The sequence below is a fragment of the Phalacrocorax carbo genome, chromosome 23, assembly GCF_963921805.1.
Source record: "Phalacrocorax carbo chromosome 23, bPhaCar2.1, whole genome shotgun sequence".
Classification (NCBI taxonomy): domain Eukaryota; kingdom Metazoa; phylum Chordata; class Aves; order Suliformes; family Phalacrocoracidae; genus Phalacrocorax; species Phalacrocorax carbo.
In genome coordinates this window covers 1,482,398-1,505,789 of record NC_087535.1, presented here as the reverse complement: position 1 = coordinate 1,505,789, position 23,392 = coordinate 1,482,398, and the positions used below count along the sequence as shown (strand labels likewise).

The 23,392-nt window shown below is 47.5% G+C and overlaps 1 protein-coding gene across 1 annotated transcript in view; it reads left to right on the top strand.

Moving 5' to 3' along the window:
* Positions 1-23,392, top strand: part of PKP1 (plakophilin 1) — a 47,471-nt gene that overhangs the window by 641 nt on the left and 23,438 nt on the right. Inside the window, exons 2-3 of the mRNA XM_064472094.1 lie at positions 6,693-6,793; positions 16,411-16,835. Of these exons, the coding sequence (XP_064328164.1) occupies positions 6,693-6,793; positions 16,411-16,835 (526 nt within the window). The remainder of the gene's footprint in view (positions 1-6,692; positions 6,794-16,410; positions 16,836-23,392) is intronic.

The following is a 23,392-nucleotide window of genomic DNA, read 5'->3' as shown; positions in this document are numbered from 1 at the left end:
GAGCTGGCCACAAGCTGAGACTCAGCTGTCCCCCGAGCGTTGTGGCAGGTGGAGAGCAGGCAGCTCTGCCTACACACAGGACACAAACCTGAGCTTGGGATTCGCCTCGGAAGCTCCCAACGTCTCCCATTTGCCGGCTGAGCAGTGTGGGAGCCTCTGGGACACCCCAGGAGGAGACATGTCCTTTTCTTACCACAGTGGCTTGCGTTGGTTCAGTGGGGATGCTTTGCAGCCCCCTCCATTTTGCAGATGGGTAAAAGGGGGTGTAGGGGTCTGGGCAGCCAGTCCACCTCCATGCACTGAGTCTGTGCCATAGAAAGTAAGCAATCGGCTGAGTCCTGCAGACAGTTTTCCTACTGGAATACCTTCCTCTCTTGGTGAAGGCTTGGCAAATGGTTTTCTTTGCCATCCTTGCATCTGGAGAAAGCCAGTTTGGAGGTAAATCCCAGCTTTCCTCAGCCGGGAGCTGCAAATCCAAAGGGTTGCAACAGCCACAGTGCAAAACCTGCTGGCTCTCAGAGGTGCTTTCACCAGCAGCTGCAGCAGGCTCACTGGCCTGGCTGAGCTCACCGGGAAGAGGAAAGCCCGAGGCTTTGGGGGAGATGGGGGAGATGGGGCTGGGACTGAACCGTTCAGCTGTGTCTGGAGTGAGCAGCATGTAGAAGGGTGTTTGCTGGAAATCTGGGTGAGCTGGGCCAGTCTCTGCCACCTCTTTCCGGGACTATGCCTTGCCTGGCAGCTTTTCCAAGCTGGATTGTGAGGCTGACTCCAGCGCTGGTGAGGTGTCATGGTCCAGTCACACATTTTGGGCTGGTTTACCAAGAGAAGCAGGGTGACACTAGGCTGCCGGGTGGAGAGTGGGGGTGGTGCTCCCACAGGAGCCATCCTGGCTGTATTGCAATTGCTGCGGTGGAAGGAGTAGAGCAGCTTCAGGGTGGATGGCATGTGTGCAGTGACCCGTGATGGGCACTGCCAGGAGCACATCTCTGCTTTCCCTTTTTTGTGTGTGTTTGTGGATATAGACTCCAAGGGGTGGATGGGAACAGGGCAAGGAGAGCTTTCTTCTGCCACCAAAATGGAAGATGCAAATCTCGTCCTACCTCAGGAAGGTTTATTTCTTAAGGTGTTACGGTGGAAGACTCTGACAAAATAAAATACAGGCCAGGAAGAAACGAGAGGCTCTGGATGGCGACTGGGGCACTGCCAGCCTCCCTTTCCAGTAGAAGAGTATTTCAAGGGGAAGCGGGCAGAGAGAGGTCTCCCACTGCTGCCCACAGGCAGGAAGGAAGGGAGGCAGAGGGGGATTATTCCTCTTGGAGAGGAGCCCAGGTGAAACCTCTGGGAAAGGGAAAAACAAAAGGCAAATTCCCAAGCTGCCCGTCTCTGACAGGCTGAAGCTAAACCCCTCCTCCAGACACTTTTGGAAATGTCTGGGAATGGGAATTGCTTGGATATGTGCAGCTCTGGTTTCTGTGTCCCAGGGAAGCTGAGTCACATTCAGCTCCCAGGAGCTGCCTCCAAACACAGGGCTGAGGCCATCCCATTCCCACCGTGGGGAGGCTGGCTGGCACAAGGTCCGGATGGCTGATTCACCCCAGCAGCTGCTCCCTCAGTGCATTTCTGGATGGAATCCCAGAAGGGCAAGGAGTTGCCGTTTATTGGGCTTTTCTCCTGGGTTGGAGCCTGAGAGGATCAGGCTGGACTTTCAGGTATTGATTTTATTGAGTTAGCTGAGCAGACTTAATGAAAAGCATCGATGTTTCCTACAAACAGGCTACATGGGTCTGTCAGGCACGGATGTCTGCCTGTTCAAATGCTCCGCCAACATCAGCCACCTGCATCCCACCATGACTTCTCAGAGATGCTCCTCAAAGGCAGCACAAGCTGGGGAATTCACAAAGACCCTTGATAAATGTTTTAGTGCTTTGTTCCCTCTGCACCCAGGCAGGTTCCTGCCTGTGTCTGGTTAGGTGCTGGTCCAGCTCCAGCCATCTGTTGCTGTGTTTTGATCTGTGGTTTAAGCAGAAGAGTGCAGCACAGGGCTTCCCCCAGCTTCAGGAACACACGTGCCTGTGGGACAGGGAGCATGGACATGGACCCCTCTTGCATGTAGCAGGGATGGGCATTGCTGTATCCCATAGCTGGAGTTTCTTTAGAGGGTCAACAGACATTCCCTCAATGTCCTGCTAATTGATTGATACATAATATAAGTTGGTTATTCGGAGTCCAGCAGCTCAAGGTGTTGTGGCCACTCTCTGAAGATCTGGTGCCACCCAATATGTGCACAAGCCACAGCAGAGCAAGGTGATCCATCTGGGCTCAAGCTGGTGTGTGCTACAGTAAGGCGGTGAGCAGAAACCTGTCACAAGCAGCATAATCCCACAGCCACAGCGGGGCCTTTTCTCAGCACAGCAGCTATGGTTCTTTCCAAGGATGGCTGCAGAGTTTTTGGTTCTGTGGAGTCTACCCTCCTTGGGTTTTGGGTCTGTGGGGTCTGCCCAAGGGCGTATCTGCCCTTCTTACCACGGGAATAGCTAGCTGGATGGCTCCCGCTGCATTTGCCAGTAATGCAAATTCCCAGGGAAAATGAATGTCAGTGACACGGCAGGAGAAAAAGGCCAAGCCAAGCTGAACCAGCTCCTCAGCGCCAACAGCGCTAGTCTGCAAAGTCCTCTGGCTAAAGAAAAGTTTTGCCAGTGACTCGTCACTGGCTGGCAGGGTATAGCAGGGAGCAAAGATGTGAGGAAACCCAGCCGAGGAGTGTCGTATCCAACTGTCTCATGGCTGAGCTGTGATGTAGAGGTTTGCTATGCTGGCTGTGGCTGAGAGGGGAGAAATCCCACTTAGCTCTAATGGGATCCCACTTAGCTTTAATAGGGGTCATTCTGATGTGAAAGGAAGAGGAGATTTTGGGGGATAGTAAGTCTTTTGAAGAGTTCTGTAACCTTCCCCAGCATGAGATGATTCAGTGAAAGCCATCCACTCTTCCACAAACCTTAGCTTATTGGTACTGAAAAAATACCAAAACCCTTTAGCTCATAGGCCAGAAGGCAGAAATGAAGTTTGATCGTTCCTGCAAGAACCTCAGCTTCTGGGATTTCACGAGCACTTCTCTCCTAGGAGGCACCCAGGCTTTGCTTTGTGCCTCCCACAGGTCCTCTTCTCTTATTACGTTTTTCCTGTGTTTAATCATCCTTATTGTTTTAAAGCTGTGCATAGTTAACTCGTCTAGCCTGCACTACCAGTGACTGGTTCTTGTCTTGTCTTTCCCTGCCACAGATTAATATTTGTTAACATGCATCTATTTCCACAATGCTCCCTGTTAGCTTTACCTGTCCAGCTGAAGTTTTTCACTGTTGTGTTTGAAAAATGGCTTTTTAAACATAATACTTCTCCTTGCCGTCAGTCTCTTCAAGGGGTGTAAAGTTGCCTTTGAAGAAAGTAAATAACTCATCAAGCAGGGGCATATGGGGTTAGATGGATGTCCCAGTTTGCTCCGCAATGATCGATAACAGCTATAGAGAGGAGGATGAGGGCAAGGTGAGCATGTAGTCATGCTCACAGTGATTCAGTGCAAGTTCTATCAACCCATACATATCGCAGCTAGTTTTTGCCCTCATGGACTGTTCCTCTGAAGTTAAATAAGATTTTAGATTACCAGGTTTTGAAGGAAACGCCTTGGGGGAATGACAGCTTGGGGGTGGGAGAGAGGGGTCCCAAAGACAGCCCCCAGCCAGCACCTGAGCAACCCTCAGGGGTGTTTTCTGCCCACAGCCGTGATCACTGGAAGGCTGTGTTTCATCTGAGTGACTCTCACCCGTGTTTTTTCTTCCTCCGTCCCACCTGTTATCTACTACTAATGCAGAGGTTTTAACTGACCCTGTGTTTGCCCGAGTGCAAGTGGGCACTTCAGAGACCTACACAGCTACTTGGATGACAACAAATAGGGCAAAGACATATGGACATTGCTAGGAAACAGCACCCAAAGAGCATTTCCACCCCCTGCCAAAATGTTTTTTTCAGGAGGCAGCCTGGTTTTATCCCAGATTCTCAGGATCTGTGACCAGCTTGTATGGTCTTTACCCTTGAGGTAGCTGAGGAGTATCCTTCCTCTCCCTGAGGGCTGGTGATACACCTCCAAGATGGGTCTTAAGATGAGAGAAATTAGAAATTTAGACAGAGAAGTGTCTAAACTTGCAGGACTAAACAAAGTCGATGTTTTCTTTAGCCACCTCCATCAGAAAATCCCCAGGTCCTTCCTAGCCTTCATACTGAGCTCTCCAAGCAATAAATCACAGTTGCACAGTGGCAGGAGAAGCACCTTCTCCAACCAGCAAGGCGGCTTCAAAATGCCTTGAACATTTGAGGTTATATATAATTATATATTTATAAGCTCTTATATACAAGTTCTTGGAGGTGAAGGCAACTCTTCAACAGCTGAAGAACATAAACTTGCATGAATTGCCTGGTGTCTTGGATTTGGCCATGTAGCAGTGAATACAAGAAAATCAGAGACGTACCTAAATAGGCTTATTTTTGGTGTCTCCTTGCTCAACCCCAAAGCCTTTAGTGCGGTGCATGACAAGAACGGATCCTGAAAAGAAAAGCATGGTCCCCAGGGAGGAGTGGTCAGATTAACCTGTGAATCATGCCCAGAAACCCTTTCTTCCAACTGCTTACTCAGTGTCAGGAAAATGCTCCCAGGCCCTCCAGCTTGCAGTTACACGATGCTCGCGCAGAGCAAGAGGTCAATGGTAAGAAGGAATTCCCAGGAAACTGTTATCATGGGATTGTTTTATCTTTGCACTCAGAACTACTGTTTCTAACTCTGTCTCCTGGTGAATCACCTGGCCCAAACTTACCATTTCAAGCCCTGCCTTGCTTCTGCTGCAACCCAACACTAACACCTTGGTCCGGAGTTTCTGGGACATCCCCGGGTGGGGAGAGAAGCACAAAGTCAAGGGCACAGCTGAATTCTATCTCCCATTGCATGTCAATGGCTATTTCCTTGCCTTCTGTGCAACTTAATATATATGAAGCAATCAGGGCTGGAGAAATATTAATAGGGAACAACATCCACCAAGTCTCTAGACTATGGAAAATGAGATCCTGTGGTTTTCTGCACAAGTTATGTCTGTGAAACTACTCTGCTGTTGCCTATTCTGCATTCAGTGATGTTCTTCAGATGCTGCTATCCATGCAGCCTTGCTCCTCTCTTGTTGACAATAGAAAGCAGATCTCATTATTTATACGGCACCTACAGGAATCATCTTCCTGAGAAAATGCAAGAATTTTTAGCCATGAACCAAATCACCATAACAGGTTCTGGATGCCTCAGGCAAGGCAATAAATGACATTTATTCCAAGGATCAGTGGCTGTAGAAGACCTGAACGGCTTCAGGGCCTTTGTGGTCGAGCTTATCCAGTTTATCTAAGAGATGAGTCTTATCAAACAATCAGAGAGGTTAGGATATTTCTGACATTACCCACCAGTTTAGGTGCATAACTTAAGACAGGTAAGTCCTGATTTTGTACTTTGTTAGGCATTCAGAGCTGTCCCTGGAAGTTAATTGGAGTGTAGGGTTTGCACTTCCTCATAACGGGACTTGGGATGCCACAATTATTGAGCATTTTGAAAATGAAACTTAAATAACCTTAAACTCTTTTGGACCATCTGAAGGGGGTTAAGGGAATTCCAGCATGCAAAAGTAATTACTTGCATAATTTATGGTTTTTTGTAGTGATGAATGTAACATTGAGTAAAATACTTTCAGGAGGGATCCAAAGATTGCACTGCCAAGGGCTACCGGTGACGGCTGGAAGAGCTTTTAGTAGGGTGTGGCTAGGTAAATACAAACATTCTGAATAAAGCACTGAGAAATAGTAGAAATGGCTGAAGGGGACCTCCTGATCTAAGATATTTGCATCTTTAGAAAAGATATCTGCAATCTAGTCTCACATGTCTTCCCAGAACCCCCAAAATAACAGTGGACCTTACTACATTTTCAGGAAAAGAAAGTACAAATACACAGAGCGTAGAGACTGGAGATTGACAACTAAGGCAGTGCAATTAGGTTTTCTTTGTGTTTGTCTATTCCAGATCCTCAGGTGTTAAATAGACTTGACCATCATTTACCCATCATGTTTGCTATTTACTATTTACTGAATTTAGCAAGTCTTGCTCAGGCTGCTTGTGTTGATGTGATTGTTAGTATTCAGACCAGGAAAGACTCGTGAAAGTGTTGGGGGTGGGTTTTGCCTTCAGAGAAGAGACAAATTTTATTTGTCAGAAAAGAGGAAGTATGTTTCAGGTTCAGACCTTCCAGAATGGGTAGCACAAAATATCCAGTTCCTCTCATATGGGAGAGACCTAAGATATCAGCCCGGAGTCTGACCTGTCTGCTCTTGTCCGCTGTAGATTTAATGGCACTTGGTCTTTCGTGTGAAAACCTTAGGCTGTTGCTTTTGGTCAGAGGGCTGGAGTTTCCAGGAGCTCTTCTGAAATTAACATCTTCTATGAGTTGCCTGCAATGGCAAAAGCTCAACTGACTGCCTGTCTCTCCTGTGTTCCTGTTAAGGTTTCTAACTCTAATTCTTCAGTAACTAAACTTACTGGTAAAAAGAGTGCTCTGCTCTGAGGGGTGCCTGCTGGAACTGCTTTCTCCTGCTGACCATGCTTTTTCCATTTACAGGTTCCATGTATGACGGTTTAGCTGATGGTTATGGCTACGGGACATCCCGGGGCAGCTATTATGCCAAAACCCAAACAGGAAACAGCAGCTGGGGATATCCGGTAAGATATTATTTTATCTGAGAATTGTGGCATGCTTTTGAGGTAACCTGTACGGAAAGCACCCTCTGGCAGGAGCAGTCGTGTAGCAAGGTCATAGCGTTCCAGAAACTTGCCCGAGAGAGATTATGCACGGCCATGGCTATCTTAGAAAGTAATTCAGTGTAGTAGAAGAGGATGTTTGAGGACCCTATACCTATGTTGTATGTGTTTGGGGATTTTAGTTTGGACAAGATTAAGTTTGGCTTTGTGGATTAATGCCCACATGGCACCAGAGGTCTGAAGCTGTCTGAAGGATCAGTCATGGGTCCAGACTCTTACAACTCAGTTCAAGTTTGGAGCACATCCATGGCTCACCTGGAACAGTTTCCACGTTTGTTTCCATGTACCAAAACGTCTCTGTGAACAACACTAATGTGGTTGAGTGGTGATAATCAGGGGATTTGCATTGTAAGTGTGTTTCTATTCCCAATCTCAGTGCTAGTGCAGACACTTTTCAGGTATTCTCAGACCCTGGAAAAGAGGTGGCCCACTTCTCCCATAGTGATTTCCAAAGAAAATACTACAGACGGCCAGAAAAAGCAGAGGTGAGATAGTACTTGTCTTTGTGCAATCCGAGTTTATACATCCCACAGATGTCCTGGTCTTGTCCTCGGTGATGACTTCTGGTACACTGAGAATCACTCCAAACCACTCCGTTGTCTACTGGAACAACTTGTGCTTGTGTTGCCCCTCCACCTCAGACCTGTGTTCAGTTCTTCCTTGGTTTTCATCAGCTATAAAGTAGAAAGGAGCAATTCACAGATCTCGATTTGAATACGGGAAAAAGAAAGGGCTCCTTTCAACAAGTCTGGGACTGTAAAGCAGCTCCCTGTCAACCATCAAAGGGTTGAACCAGGAAAGGTGTTTATGTTGGCTTCAAGTACGCAGACAGAGGATTGAAGCTTTTCCTGGTAGTTGCCAGATCCTCTGCCTGTTCATAGCATCAGCATTCCTCAGCTTCAGAAAGATTTATCTGTTGTCTTTCTTAATGGCCTTGGTGTAGCATGCTTGCTTCAAGGCAGCGATGTCACTTGCTAGGTTTGCATCACTGGGTTTGCTGCCTACTGCGTGTTCAGTAGGAAGGACTGGGAGCACTGGCATGCCTCTGAAATTTTTATTTACAGACTGTCTGTTGACTTGTCTCAATGCCCTTTGCTGAACTGGTTAAATCCCAGTCAGTGGTGTTTCTGCCCGGTCTAAGACCAAAAGGGTGACTATGACGGTTCAGAGCAGAGGCCCAGCCAGCCAAGCGTCCTGTCTCCATCACTAAGGCAGTGATGGGCCCCTGCAGAAAGGTCTGGGCATGGTAAGCAGGCAGTGATGCATCCCAGAGTGGTTTTGTGGCCACTAGAAATTTGCAACTGACAGACTTCCTGAGCCAGAGGTGGAGCCTTTGAGCTTCACAAGTCAAATGATTGTGATGTTTTCTTTCGATGCTGTATTGCTATTTGTCTGTTGTGACTCCTGAATGGAGTTTGTGGTGCTTCGTCTAAGCAAAACTGCTCAGTTCCAGCCATTCCAGTAATCTCTACCTAGTTTGGGGGAGTTTTTTTGTTTTGTTTTGGTTGGGTTTTTTTGTTAGAAAGGAAGCTAAGCCCCAGCTCTGCAGTTGCCCCTCCAGCTGGCAAGCTGGTACTGCAGCTAGTGTTGCTGGTGTGAGGATTATTGTTTAATTTTGTTCACTCCTGATCTTCTTCCCAATCATTATGTCAGCTGGACAAATTCTAGGTAGTTAGAAATGCTACTGGCCGCTGGGTGTTTCAGTCCAGCAGTGTTGGTGTTCTGGTGAACAGCTTGCAAGGTGATTATGAAGATCGGGGCCTCCATTAGACACCATAGAATACCATGGACACAGCAGTTCAGTCACTTCTGGTTCACCATGGACTTTTGCAGCTCATGGCTTTTCTCTGAAGGGCTTTTCTGCATCTATTGACGAGGGAATGTCTTTCTCCAAACCTAAGTGTCTTACAAGACTTTCATTCTAGAGATTTTTGGTAAAGATCTTCAGGACCTGGGCTACTTGAGGAAAGGGGACTGGGACTCGTGAAGGATTCATAGTGAAATTTGTCTTACCTAACTGTGTCTATCTGAAAATCAGCCATTTAGTCTTATCAACTCATCTAGACTCCTCCCATAGCTAACAAAGAGAGAGGTACGAGGAGATGATTCATCTCCTCTATCTTGGAGATCTGTCAGGTCAGGATGAATCAGCCCCTCTGGATGCCTATCTCCTTCCACTGGTAGCTGGATTGGAGCAGTGACCTAACAGGTAGATGACTGCAGTTAGGGGCGATGAGTCCCTAGTGCCATTGGCACACTGGAACATATAACCTCAAGCCTAAATCTGCTTAACAAGCTTAACAGACATCATACTCCCCAACCACACCAAGGAACCTCCTCCATTTTGCTTCTTCCAGAGAAGTATTAAAGGTTTACACACATCCACAACCAGCCTCCAGCTTGGGTTAACTTTAACCAAGTGTTCGTCTATGGACGTGTTTGAAGTCTGTGCAGGTTCTAGGCATTTTAAAAATGTTTTCTGTTTGTAATTCCTGGGTTGTAAGACATGAAAACAAAGATAAATCAAATCTCTTTTTGAAGACAATTGCTGGACTTCTTTCCAGCTGGAGCTGGTGCTGCAAATATTTCTGAGAAGTCACAAAGTCCTTTGAGATGCACAGGCAAATTCAGATATTTCAGGGAAATGACCCAGTATAGTATTCAAGAAAATTATTTTCTCTTAATACTTCTGGAGTTAAAAAGGTGTAAGAGGCAATCCTTGTCCATGTTGCTGCTCCACAGCACCTGCAACTTAGACATTGCTCTTAGATGCCTTCATCTAAGGCATTGCCTTAGATGGTGACTCAAATCACAGGAGGTATCCTGTCTCACCCACAGCTCTTAAAGACTATTATTCCTGATTTCCTCCTTTTGTCTTGTTTTGTGTCTTTTTGGAAATCTCAAGGGTTTTGCTTCTGAGTTTGCCCCCAACCTTATGACACTGATTTTCAAAGATTAGAGTAGAAGAAATGATAGATCTGGAGGAAGAGGTTTCTCCTGGTTCAGTCAACACTTCTGACTAAAACCATTGATTTACCTATTATTAAAGTCTATTTTCTGTTTATTCCTCTTGTGCAGGGCCTTGTTTGTAGCATCACTGTAACTAGCATTGCAATGAGTACCTACTCATTATCAGAGTACATAGCACTGAAGTCAGTGGAACTACTCCAGAACCGGGCACTCTGAGGGCAGCAGGTTTGCACTTGGCTGCAGCATTTCCTTGGCTCACGTATCAGGGCTCAGCCTTCAGGGATTGAAGTCCCCAGTCCCATTTGCACAGTGGCCATGTTGGGAGGCCATAATGGGTGCGTTAGTGACTGCAAACTTCTCTGTGTTAGGTGATCTTTCAACTGAGGCGCTGTTGAGCCCAGAAGACCCTTAGAGACTCTACTGAATGTAAGTTATGAGTGGCCACCAGTTCCCAAAGCCATTTGACCGCAGGAGCTGGCTATGCCGTGTCCTGATGTAAGGCCTGAGCAGTGCCTGAGGTCCAACAGAAGAGACACTGGTGACCACATTTGACAGAGACAAACCCGAGGGAGGTTTAAGTAAGCTAAACTGGGCCCCTAGAGCAGTGCAGTCATGGCAGGAGAAGTCTCATCATGAGCAGCACCCTTGACTCTGACACCGCAATACCACCCCAAAAACCAGGATGGGTTCAGCACTGGGCTCAAAGCCACTGTCACAGGCCGGTGGCCCGTGGGGTGCAGCGAGTGTGCTGTTCACCCCGACTGCAGGCACAGCCAAATCCTGAACACCAAGGGAAGGCCGTGAGTGGAGCCAGGGTGCATGCTGTCAGCAAAGACCCTCTGAGGCTCAATTCCCAACTGCGGCAATACTGTCCTTGTGTGGGTCTGCTGGGTTGGCAGGTCCCTCCCTGCTAGAGAGTCAGGGGGGTTCCCAGGTCCCGTATCTGTTTTGGCACTGTCAAGATGATGTAGCACAGGACAAGGTGAAGAAGCAGACCCAACCCTGTACTGCTGCTTCCACAAGAAGGAGATACACCAGCACGAAGTGAGTGTAAAGCCACAGCGTGCCCTGCCCCGGCACTGCCCCCAGCAAGGGGCAAACAAGCCCCTGGTGTGCTGGGTAGGGCAGGAGGAGCATCTCAGACATCAGGGTGCTCTGCCTTCTCCAGGGTGAGCAGATCATCATCCCCACAGAGCTGACCTCAGCCCGGGGCTTGTAGTGAGTAACGTTTCTGAGAGCAGCCCTGCTCCCAGACCAAGGAATATCTGGAATGTCTGGTGCTGCTCCAATTAAAGCAGCAAACCGAGTTGGATCCTGGCACATAACAGCTGGGGACCAGTGGCTACTGCTCAACACTGCTTTCCCTGGGCACCACTGCTGGGGTCTCGGGCTCTGTTCTGCACTGGCCCACCCAGCTTGGTTTCTGCAGCAATTATGTCCATTATGGCACTAATGAAAAGCATGCACTTTGGTGATCCCTCTGCACTAGAGACTGTCTGTAGGTTCTTAAACAAATGGCCTCTGTGGGAGAAAGTTGCAGAGCCTTCTCTCCCAAATGCATTATCTGCATGAGAGTTGTTTGACATGAGATGGGAAAGTTCCCTGCTATCCCTGTCTGGCTGTGCCTCTGTGGAGAAAAAAACCTCTCATCTTCAGTGGGAGCTTTGTTCCTTAGGGATTTCAGGGCAAAATTTGCCTTTTGCTGTGATGACACGTTCAAGTTTAAAATAGAGTGGTTTGGGCACTCTTATAAAAGAAAACATAGGTTTGTAGCTGTTGCACATCATTGCTTGGTCAGATCCTGGTCTCCCTGTGAGGTTTTGCAAGAGGTTTTATGCTTTGGAGTAGCAAGCTGGACATTACCCTCCATGACCAGAATAAACTGAACCATCGAGACCTAAATCTCAGCTGCATAAAGAACCAGATGAAAAAACATACAGTAAGGCAGCACCCTGGAGAGGTGGGAAAGAGCACTTCAGAAATAGATAAACAATATATTTGCTGGTTTTGCAATTTTTCTCCCTGCAATGGAGTGTGTAGCAGGCAGCAGCTAAAGCATTTCGCAAGTAGCATCAAGAGTTTTCCCCACCCATCACTCAGGGTGGGACGCTGTCATGTTGTATTGCCTGTGCTTTGCCCTCCAGCCTGGGAGAAACCTGCTCCTGACGTGTTTATACGGAGTCCTTTACTTCTCTCTGTCTGCTACTCTAGAAACAAACAAATTGCAAGGGAAAAAATTAGAGCTAGGTAATGAACTGATCGCGTCCTTAGATGCAGAAGTCAGAAACACCCAGTTATCTGGGAGGGCCTCTGACGTGGAAAGGCTGAGATGGGAGCGCGATTCCCAGGGCTGATGCACCTTGCTCTGTGCTGCTTCTTCTCTGGAAAGCGGGAGAGGGAGAGGACTTTTCCTGCTAAAAGGGTTTATAGAAGAAAAAGACAGAAAAGGACTCATGGTCATTGACTGGGATAATGCTGTTTTGACTTTCTCTCTAGCACCAGTTTTAGTCCAGTTGAAATAAGATGTTAAAAATATTTATTTACCTGTCTTGTGCAACTGTTGGATATTCAAGCTGATGTTCCTAAAATGGTCCCATGTTGCAGGCTGAGAACTGGTGATCCACAAATGCTTATGAATTTAAAGGCAGGTCTTTGCTGCTGCCAGTGAAGGAAAGCACTTAAGTCCTTGCACCTGATAAGAGCACCTGCACACTATCAGTGCTCATCTTTGCTACCTTTCCTCCCTGTGCCTCACATCCTTGTTTTAATATGAATGAATGGCTCCCAAGGCTTGGCCTCAAACATGCAGGCTCGTTTCACAGTGGGGAGGAGAAGTTCAGGCTAAAACTCAGGATGTCGGCCTTGCCTGGCTGCACTTGAGCATCCTCCCGCATCCTGCGAGTGAGGGGGACTGCCAGTGCATGAAGGTGTCTGGCCGAAAGGCTGACTGCTCAGATCCCATGGGGAGAAGGCTTGGTGACAACCTGTGCTCTTCCAAAATGGTTTCCAGCTCTTGCAGTGCAGAGGGAATCACAGCATTCTGTCTCCACCCCGCTTTGAGGGACTTCCTTGTATTTTGCAGCATTTCTGGGGGAGGTGTGGACCTGGCCCGCTTCCCCCATGCAAACACCCACAAGCAGTGGGGAAATGCAATTTGGGGTGTTTGTCAGGAAATCTGGGTGGTTTATGAGGTTTGGAGGCAAGAGATTGATTATTTCCTTTCACTAATGCCATTCTGCATAGGGAGAACTCACTCTACACATGTAATGGCATCAGCAAAAGTAATGAGATCATTGTCAGGTGGCTCTCTAAACCACAGACTATGTAATAGCATCACCTTCACCTTGAGAGGTGTCATCTCTTCTCCGGATGGCAGAGTGCCTTGCTTCTACCTTGCTGTGCATCCTATCTCACTGATCGCTGTACCCAGTGGAGAGATAACAAGACGGGGAACTCCATTCCCTCAGCCCTGTTTGCTCCAGTGTTAGAAGTGAAGGTCTCTGACTTAGCCTGGTGAACATCTGAAACGGGGACATAGGTTTTAGTCCGAGAAAACTGTTTTTAAGGCACAGACATGGTGCCTTGCTGAGGTCAAGAAGCAATTAGGTCAGCTACGTCTGTGCAAGGATTCATAGAGACTATTTGGGAAGCAGATCTGAAATCCACTGAAGCTGGCAGGAGACTCCTCATCGATTTGGAGGCTTTGGATCAGGCTCCTGCTGCAAAGAGGAATTCTAAGATACCAATTAGGTCCATGCCACTTGAAAGAGATTAAAATGGGCTCAGCCAAGCATCTGGTAGAATCAGCAATAAAAGTCATGCACTGACTTTGGTAATGAGCTTCACATCACACGGGAACTATTTTCCCATGAGTTTGCAAAAGGCTTCCCCGCCCTGCCAGGGCCTGCACTGACTTGCTGCTCAGGGCTCCCTGTGTTGCAGAAAGGTGTCTTTCCAAACAGGCGGTCGTTTTTGCTTCACCGATCTCAGAGCTGGCAACGAAGAGGACAATGCTATATGCCACTATAAAACACAGCAGGAAATACAGAACTGATAATTCCATATCTATAAACACAGACACACTCACACCTTCCCTCGCCCGTTCTGCTGGCGGGGAGCCCTTGCGAGTACGCTGGAGAGCAAACAATAGCTTTAGATAAATAACAAGTTGGCTCTTCCATGCTTACCTGAATTGGTTTCAGCAAATGCCCAGGGGCTCCATGGCTCTGCCAAACTTCTGACAGCTCTACAAAATAATCCCAGTCTATACTGACTCATAAAGAAAAACGACAGGGCTCACTTCTAACAAGCTGCTGCTCCGTCCTCCAGCCAGCTCTTGCCAGCAGCGAGCCCTGGGAGTGGGTTCCCACCTCCACTGAGCAGCAAAGTCCACCCTGCACCTTCCTGCCACAGCCCTGTCCCATCCTCCACAGTCCTGAAGGTTTCTGAACCCAGTTAAAATGAAGAAAAAATGAGGATGATGTTACCCTTAGAAGGACATACTCATCTGCGGTGGGGTAGATCATGACTTCATGAAAGGTCACGTTGCTGTTGCTGTGTGCATGCTGCACCTGAAGCCACACCAGGACGGGGAGAACCTCTGCGCATGGACGTCCTGGAAATTTCAGTGGGCTTACCCCACTGCCAGGCGAGCCCCCAGGATTCATCGCACTTACCCATGTGCCTCGTCCTTGCTCTCCTTATCGCATGCAAATTCTTGTTCCAAATCCCCGGGAGCTCTGCAGTATGCACCAAACCTGTTACCTGCTGTGCTGCAGTACTAACAGGTTTTTTCTGTGTCCTCTGGAGTAAACGCAAAGAGAATTTGCTCCCCTTTTCTCCCCTTCCAGCAATTCACCTGTTTAGATGCAAACCTGCAGAATGAAAGTATGAAAACTGCTTCAGACTGGGGCTCAACTGGCAGAGCAATCGGGGTATCGGCATAGCTGGACTAAAGGGTTTCTTCTTACGCAGACGGTGTGCTGCTAGGTAACCCCTTTTAAACATTTTCATCCGTTACCTGTGCAGCTCTCTGGGATGCAGCAGAGAGGATTCGCTGCATTCCTGAAGATCAGTTTGTTAATGGAAATATTTGGCTTAATTAATTAACATAATGACAATTCTGCAGAGTGTTGGAGACGGGAATCATGCTGAGTGTGCTCAGGGCTGGGATGAAGATGAGGCAGAGCAGCGGGACCCAGGGTGAGCCTGCAGAGGGTACCAATTTCTCTGTCATGTGGCATTTCTAGGTTAGGAAATACAGATTTTTTTTCAGTGACATGAACTATTGCACCAGGCACAGGCTTTTCACACCTTGTGCCTTGAACCTCCATGGAAACAATCAGGTGCCGGTGTTGACTTTTCTCTCCCAGCCCAAGGAATCCTTGGGTGGCTTTTGCAGAAAGAGGCACCCAAAGCACCACTGCTTAAAGTTAGGTGAGAAAAAAAAAACTTGGCTTAACAAGAAACCACAGGTGAGCTTTCCTGAGATAAACCAAAGGGGGATGGGGCAGGCAGATTTATTCTTTAGTTCTTTTTATGCCTGTTTGCTGTATGTCTTGGAGATCTGCTTGCCAGCATGCTGAAGGGGTGCAGTGGGAAAACTCAATATCATGGGGCAAACAGCACTAAAATAGCTTTATTTATTTTCTTTTCTGGAGTACACACCTTAGTGACTTGTCTCGCACTTGGACGCAACCCTGCAGGATTTCAGGGGTCAGCATTGACATCCAGAAGGTTTAATACTGCAGAAGAATATTGGATTCAATCCTGGTCTATTTGGGGCAAACTTGGGGGATTTTTGGTGAAGTGGCGAAGACATTTGGAACTGACAGCAGGCCAATAAAGCTATTTTTTACATTTGATGAATTGCAGTTGGTTTTTTTTTACTGTCTTTTATTCTTTTTTTTTCTTCCTGGCTTAGTCATCTTGATTCTTATTACAGATCCCCCATTGTTCTCAGAACACCCCATTATGTGAGCTGATACTACTACACACCTTGTAACTCATGAGCAGATATTCATTGTTTCCACTTGTTTCTTGGCACAATGAGATTCAAGAATCCCTTGCTAATGATTTTTCACTCCCTTTACTCCCTTCCTAAGGAAGCCATAGATGGAAGGGGAACAAAAAAGCATATGGAAATGAAAAATAAATGCAGACAGTGCTGGAAGGTCAGAATGGGGCATCATCTTCTGTAATGGCAAGAGATACGATGTGAGCTCCTCTGATTACAGGTTGGGTTAGACCCCCTGTGTTGGAAATAAGGCACCTTAATGCCGGGGTCATGTCTGAGGTTTCAGTTCTGCTTTCAAGCTCCTGGATGCCATATTCTGATCACTAAGTGTCCCCAGATTTCAAGGGGGGGTTTGGCACCTTTGTAAGGACTGCAGGGGGGCTAACCTCCCATAAATTTTGGGTCAGAAAAATACCAAAAAAGGCATAGGAATTTGGTAGCTGTGACACCCACGCAGGAGTGGGCTCGGCAATGTTGATCTGCAGCTCAACCCTTTCTCAATTTTTTTGTCTCCTGTTTTCTCACTCACCAGCTGTACAACGGGACCCTGAAGCGGGACGTGGAGAACAGGCGCTACAGCTCGTACAGCCAGATGGAGGGCTGGGGCAGCAAGCACTACAGCAAGGCTGTCTGCAGCCCCACCAGGGCCGGCAGCGACTACTGCTTCGTGCAGAACATCAAGAGCAGCCGGAGCGAGCCTGACCTCTACTGCGAACCGCCCCGGGGCACGCTGAGGAAGAGCCAGGCGGGGGTCCGGGCAGAGCACAAGGCAACCTTGAACCGCCAGAGCATCTACAGCAGCTGTAGCACCCAGCAAGGAACTACCAGGACAAGTAAAAAAATGCCAGCACGGGCCCTCTCCTGCCCTTCAAGCAACAAGCCCGACGTGGTCTATGCCCAGCCCATGACGAGCTGCAAGCAGGACGTGGTTTACGGACAGGCTCAGTCCAGCTCCAGGTAAGTCTGCTGCAGCGGGCTGAATCTGAGTAAATGTAGACATCTGCTGTGGAGGTCTGTCCGTCAGAGCTAGTCACCTGAGCAGCTTTATAGCCACTGGAGGTCTGCTCACCGGTGCACACCGCGCTGAATTGCACCCTGCAGTAGAATCTAAAGTGGGTCAGATGAGTCACACTCTTAAAAGGTTTATTTCTTTTTATGGGCTGTGGAGGGAAACCAATACGACTGGTTCAGTGTATATATCTCTTCTGTAGCTGTGTGATGTTGGGCAAGATGATGCCCCATTCTCTGTGCTGGTATTAGCTGACAGCTCCTTTGCAAGATGTGGGGGGGGTGTGAAGAGCTGAAAGCCTGGTGTGCAGATTGGGCGCCTCTCCTGGGTGTCACACGGCTTCGATTTAGCAGAAAACAGACCTAAAAATCAACTAATTTTGAAGGAGTTGGTTCCTGAGGGTCTGGCTCAAAGCAAAGCTGAAAACCTGCTGAGTGGTCATATTTACCCCTCTGTCTTTCCACCAATCCCTTGCTTCATTCACCCAAAAGGTCTGATTTGGGTTCCAGAAACAGTTGAGTCAGAAAAATGAAATAAATAGCATAATTGGAGTAATTTACCCAGCCAGGAAAGAGAAGGGAACGGAAGATGCTCAGTTCCTTCCTGTCCAGAGCATCTAGTCCCATTGGGGTTAGGAATTATGCAAGGGTGGAGGATGGTCCTTCATGTCTCAGTCAGCATCAGGTCCCTTCTTGTAATGTTGCCTACAGTGATAGGGCATGTAAAGCACACCAGTGAGCTCAGACACTCCCAAGCTCATATGTCTGTGCAATGCAGCAGAACTCTCACTAAAAACACCTAGTGTGATTCTGATGGCATTACAGTGATGTTGATTCAAAGCTGCCCTGATGCTGACAGCTACGCTGGCCCTGGCTCAGGAGCACCAACCATATTCTGCCATAATCTTGGAAGAGATTCGGACTGCAGAAACCATAGTCTTGGAAGACTATGGTTTGCATGTTTTGAACTGCAAAGCATTGGAGTTCCAGGTTGCAATGTCTTATTGGTCTGGAGAAGGAGGGTCTGCATCTTCCGCAAGCGTTTCCAAGGGCTACTGCACTACCATTGCTACATTACTCTCATACAGGGCCTGCTGTGCACAAACCCAGAAGTTATCACAGCTCCCAGACAAACGTGGCAGCTTGTCACACAAATCCTAGAAGCTTCTGAGCTCATTCCTGGTGGCCCCTGGTCCGAAAGAGAATTTGCACACTGCAGCATGAGACTAATTAACAGGGCTCATAGCCTTTGTTGTAACTCACACCAAAGGCCTGAGATTGTTGACCCATTGACCCATTGACCCAAGGTGTGATGTAGATGTTGAGAAAATCCCCCCTCACAGTCAGCGGTGTGAGACAAATCATGCTTTTTTCTGAATGTTGATTTCCAGATTTCTCTGATTCGTTCTCTGCTCAGCCTCCCTTGTTTTGAATTGAGTAGCACAAGTATGTCCCCAGGTGTGTATGCCAAGAAATGTCACTCACCCGTTAGCGTGTTGTCACAAAACCTTAGCTTCCCATATGCCCAATTACTTCGTGTTTAACACACGCAAAATTAACCATGGCCAACCAAGAGCACCAGTGGCGTTGGCCTCCTACTTTGAGAAGCTTAGTAATTCCTCTGGAATAGGAAACAGATGTTACCTAAACTGGAAGTAACTTGTTCTAGGGAATTTCTGACTAAAGAGCATAAAAGTGTAGTGGGAGGGATGGCAGAATGATTAAACATGAGACTGTAGCTGGCTTCTGCCTAGGGAAAATACTGCTTTTGCGGAGTCAGTCCCAGGCAGGCTCTCTCCAAAGCAAGCCCTGCTCTGCACTGCGCAGCGCTCACAGTTGTAGGTTCGGCCAGTATTTTGGAAAGGTCACCTGAAGAATAATGGCATTTTCTGAAGAGAAAGAGAAGTGCTGCTGTGAGAGGAATACTCTCCAGGGCTGCATGCCCTCTGGTTAGGGAGTGGCTCCATTTATACATTTCTCCTGGCTTGGGGCATGGCTCATCTGGCAGAACTGGTTCTGATGTGGAAATGTTGGTCTTCAAGTCGTAGGCTCAGCTGGGGCTGTGTCCCCTGAGTAAATCTTATTTGGCTGGGGCACACACACACACACCCCCACCCCCCCACCCCCCACCCCCCGGGTCGCCTGAAACTCACTGCAGAGCTGGATTAGTTCGGAGAGCAGTTTGTACAAGTGCTTCTGCTCTTGACTCAAAGGAGATGAGGTTGGCAGTAGTTGCCCTTAAAGTTTTGGAAACATACTAATGAGTTCTCCTCTTTGAAAAAATTACTTATTTGGAAGGCATTAGTCCTTATAAAGTGTCTGGCAGGTCACTGGTAGCCTTGGTATGTAGTGTGTTTTTGTTGGGAAAGGGGGTTCAGAGATGGGTTAGGACCATATCTGAACTCTCTTTGCTGCATAGGACTATTTCTGGTTGGAGGATTCTGCACTTGGAGAGCTTGATCTTCATTTGGGTAGCCTGATCTTTGAGCAGGGAGAGGTTTCCTTGTCGGCATCCCATTATTAACCTCTACATGCAGGAAGAGAGCTTAGCTGGATAATAGCTGCTGGTAGTTCCCTGTTTGGGGCTCTGTTCTTCCTATTCTAGTAGTTCTTCAGGTAGAGTTTTTGCCTTCATAACAAGTATAATCTTCTGTTCAGTTTTCATGCTGAAAATCTGTGTGGGTGGATACCTTGTCTGCAGGTTAGCAAACTGTCTCTATGAGCAAGGGAAGGGCTAGATAGTTTCCGTGCTTTCAGAGGTGATCCAGGGGAGCAATTTCCATTGCTGCGAGAGAGATTACAGTGGGCCCTGCAATCCACTGGGCCTGTCTGTGATACAGAACTGCTCTGCAATGCGGTGGCTGTGGACAGTGTCAGTACTGGCTCAAGAGTGGTGTTTCTCAGGCGTCCTTGGATGGTGTGAAGTGAAAAAGGTGTCATTGGATTTTCTCAGGTAGTAAGGGTTGCATATGGATATCAAAATACTGAGTACATGAGAACTGTCAAACTATCTGCACTGAACAATCCCTCAGCAGTTGGTCACAAAGTTATTTAATTTCTAGAAATATTGTTGATGGTGTGACTGTTTCCATTCATTGAACTGGCTTTGGCTGTGAAAGGCAAGGAAGACCTGTCTCTGATAACTCTCAAAGAGTCTTTCCTCTTACAGAAGCAACTCTTGTTGATGAAAACATCTTTCCTCCAGCCAGCTGATGAGTAGTTTAACACCAAAATGTTTTTTGGAAAAAAACATTCCATGATTCTACGATAAACTAAACCATGATGTAGGGTTTTACTCACCCCTTAGTATTGGTTCTGGTGATAAAACCTGAGTTTTGCCCTGTTTGTTCAGATCAGGAGGTTAAACAGTACTGACTTGCCTTGAGAAACCTCCTCCTGAAGTATATGATCTTCCACCACCCCTGTTGTTATGATCCTCCCTCAGCGAGCAGAGAGGGACCTTCTGATGTCCCTTCCAGACATACTTCTCTATAAGCACTGAGGAGCCTAAGCCTTTGTAAGCATTTTGTCATATCTGGAACAACATTTCCAAGCTCAGGTATCTGTCCTGGGCTCAGAATTTCGTGGGTTATTCTGGTGGCTCCTGCCCAAAGGCAATTCTCAATAGCAGCACTCCCATTTTGCCACAATAGAGCTCGCTGGAGTGAGTCCTTCTACCTGACAGAGCTGGTGGGAGCCTCCTTGGTGTCCAGGGCTCCCTCTTGTCAGTGGAACCCTTCTCCTTTTGGGCTTTCATGACATCCCACAGATCTGCAGCCTTTCAGCCTGGAAACTGGCAGCAACAGTGGTTTCAGCAGCTAGAGGAGACTATGCATATTTGCCTGCTTTTAACCTTTTCCTCTGAAGGGTGGTACTTGCAACATGCTCCAAGTAAGAGTGTGTCATCTTGAGCCAGCCAGCTTTTAGCTAAACAGCATGTTGCAATTCAGCCCAGTCAGGAAAAACTTTCTACGTCTTCCTTGGTCATCAGGTAGCGATAAGAAGCAGTAATAAAGGATGTGATGTGTAATGCATCGTACAAAACTTTGAGTCTTTGTCCCCCTCCAGCTTGTACTTGAGCTACAAGAAAACTGTGGCCACCACCAGCTGACCTTGTATTAGATCTGCTCGTGACGTGTTGCATGTAGTGCTTCAGATCCCACACGCGCGTGGGACTGGCAGCCCAGGGCCAGGCTACACAGTTATACATGGTGGCTGTGGCTCTGCAACAGCCTGTGCAGCAGTCAGCTGGGTACGTGCATACCACTACTCTAGGAGGTGCCTGCATCTGAGCTGGTTGCCCCTGTTGCCCTTGCAGAGATGTGGACAGTGACCAATGGAGGTGAAATCTGAGGTAGGTTAGTGAGTTACCCCCTAACAAAGTCAGTGCCTCTTGGCTGACTTCAGGGGAAGCCCAGGTGTCTGAGCTGGAGACGTTACTGACAGGCCAGACTAATCTCATCCCTTGTGAAGGATTCAGGGTAATCTCATTTGTGAAGACGAAGAGGTGAGCTGGGGTGTCTGCAGGCATTCCGCAGCTTAAGGGTTCTGATATAGATCAGGAACCATTAATGGACACCTACAATATGTGTTGTCTTCCGTTCTTCCATAATATCACACGCACCTTTGGCCTCATTTTAAGACATGGATGCATTCCCCTTTGGTGTTCTCTGAACATGGGAGAAAGAGACTAAAACAACTCATGAGAGATCATGTGAAAGCAAGTGTCTCTCAAGGCACCTGGAAATATCTTAGTGCTACTCTGTTAAAGGCCTTGAAGACCCTGGCTGGCAGCTAAGGAGGAGGCAGTAAAGGCTGGGGCAACCCTTTGGATTTTCCATGGGCTCATATTTGTCCCTGGTGACGCTGACTTGACCCCAGCCGAGCTGCAGCAGCCTCTCTGAGTTGTGGCTAAAGTTCAGGGACAGTAAGTGTGTGTCGTGCAACCATTCGTCCCTAGGCAGGAGCTCAGTCTCTCTGGAAATAGTATAAACAGTGAAAACATACAAAAGCTATTGAAAGAGTAAGAAAAGGTAATGAGGGTGTTTTCTGATCTCTCTTTTAAGCTAAATAATGGCAACCAGTACCAAAACTTTAATTCTCCAGGGCTATGCCACACAATGAAAGCAGAACCAAGTACAATGATAGGCACCTTCATTTTGGCTTGTTCTTATTTGGGATAAACTGCCTCTAAAAATGGCTGTGTACAGTGCTGGCTCCTTGTGATGTGAACTTGTCTGCACTGCGCATTTGCATCCAAAGCGCTTGCTGTGGAGCTGTGTGTGATGCTGTCCTGGCAGCGTTCGTGTCATTGCACATGGTGAGGATCCCCTCCTCCCTGGCTCAGTGTCAATCGGTGCCCATCTTCCCTGGTATCTCTCCACCAAGCAAAGCCTGAGGGGAAGCTCTGAGCTTCCAGTAGCATCAAAACCTTGGTGCCATGTCCCAGAGGTGGACATGGCTGCTTGGCATGGAGCATGGCTATCACGTTTGCTCCTGTGTGGCCTGACTCTGGAAGGCTTGAATGTGCTAGATACTCTGTTTTGAGCATCTTAGCTCATTTTATTAATTAACAATGGAATTTGTTAGAGTTTTCTGTCTTCCTCCTCTTGTAGGATTTGTAGCCCTAACAACCAGGATGGAGACTTAGATCTGATGAACGCAAACCAATCTGCTAATACAAAGTGAACGAAAGGCACTAGTATCAAATGAGGGAGTTTGCCTTTCTGTGATACTGAACCTCTTACATATTTGTTTCCCTTCCACACCTGAATCTGATCATCTAATTTGTCTCCTGTTGAATCATTTCTAATTGAGGTCTCTCCCTATTCTGATTGCTTCTTTCTTGTGGAAGAACAACCTTTGGAGCTCTTCCTACCAGGCACATTGGCTCAGGTTGGAGATGGCCACAGTCCAAGAATTTGTCTTGGACTCGTTGTTCTCGTAGGGTAGATCTGGTTAGGAATATCCCAGGCTGGCTGATGAACAATCTCCCATTAGCATGGGCTTTGCCAGGATGATTATATTCTGAGCTGAGAGAATACACTGCTTCTTAGGCGGCATGCCTGAGCCCAGCTGCTCACCCTCTGTGAACTTCTCCTGCTGGTGAGCCAGCAGGGGAAATGGAACCTTCCCCATCTTTTCCCACACAGAACTGGATCTGGATGCCTAGTTTTTCTCTGCTGAAGAGGGGTTTGTCCCTCTTATGGAGTAGATGTGTAGAAAATTGCTGTCCTTGAGCAGCTGGACCAAGTGGACAACCTTCTTTCTCAAGAAAAGTGCACCTGATCTAGGGATTTTCTCAATTTGGCAAATTAAAAAGAAAAAAAGTTTACCATGGTTACATAGGCTGCATGGCCACTGACCTAGTACTTATATTAATATGCCTCCCTCCTTGCACTGCCTGCCTAGGTCTGAATTCTCAAAGGAGAAGTCCTTCTGGTGCTACTCATGCTGGATCCATCTCTGCTCTATTGTGTGTCTCACGAGCATGAAAAAGACTAAAA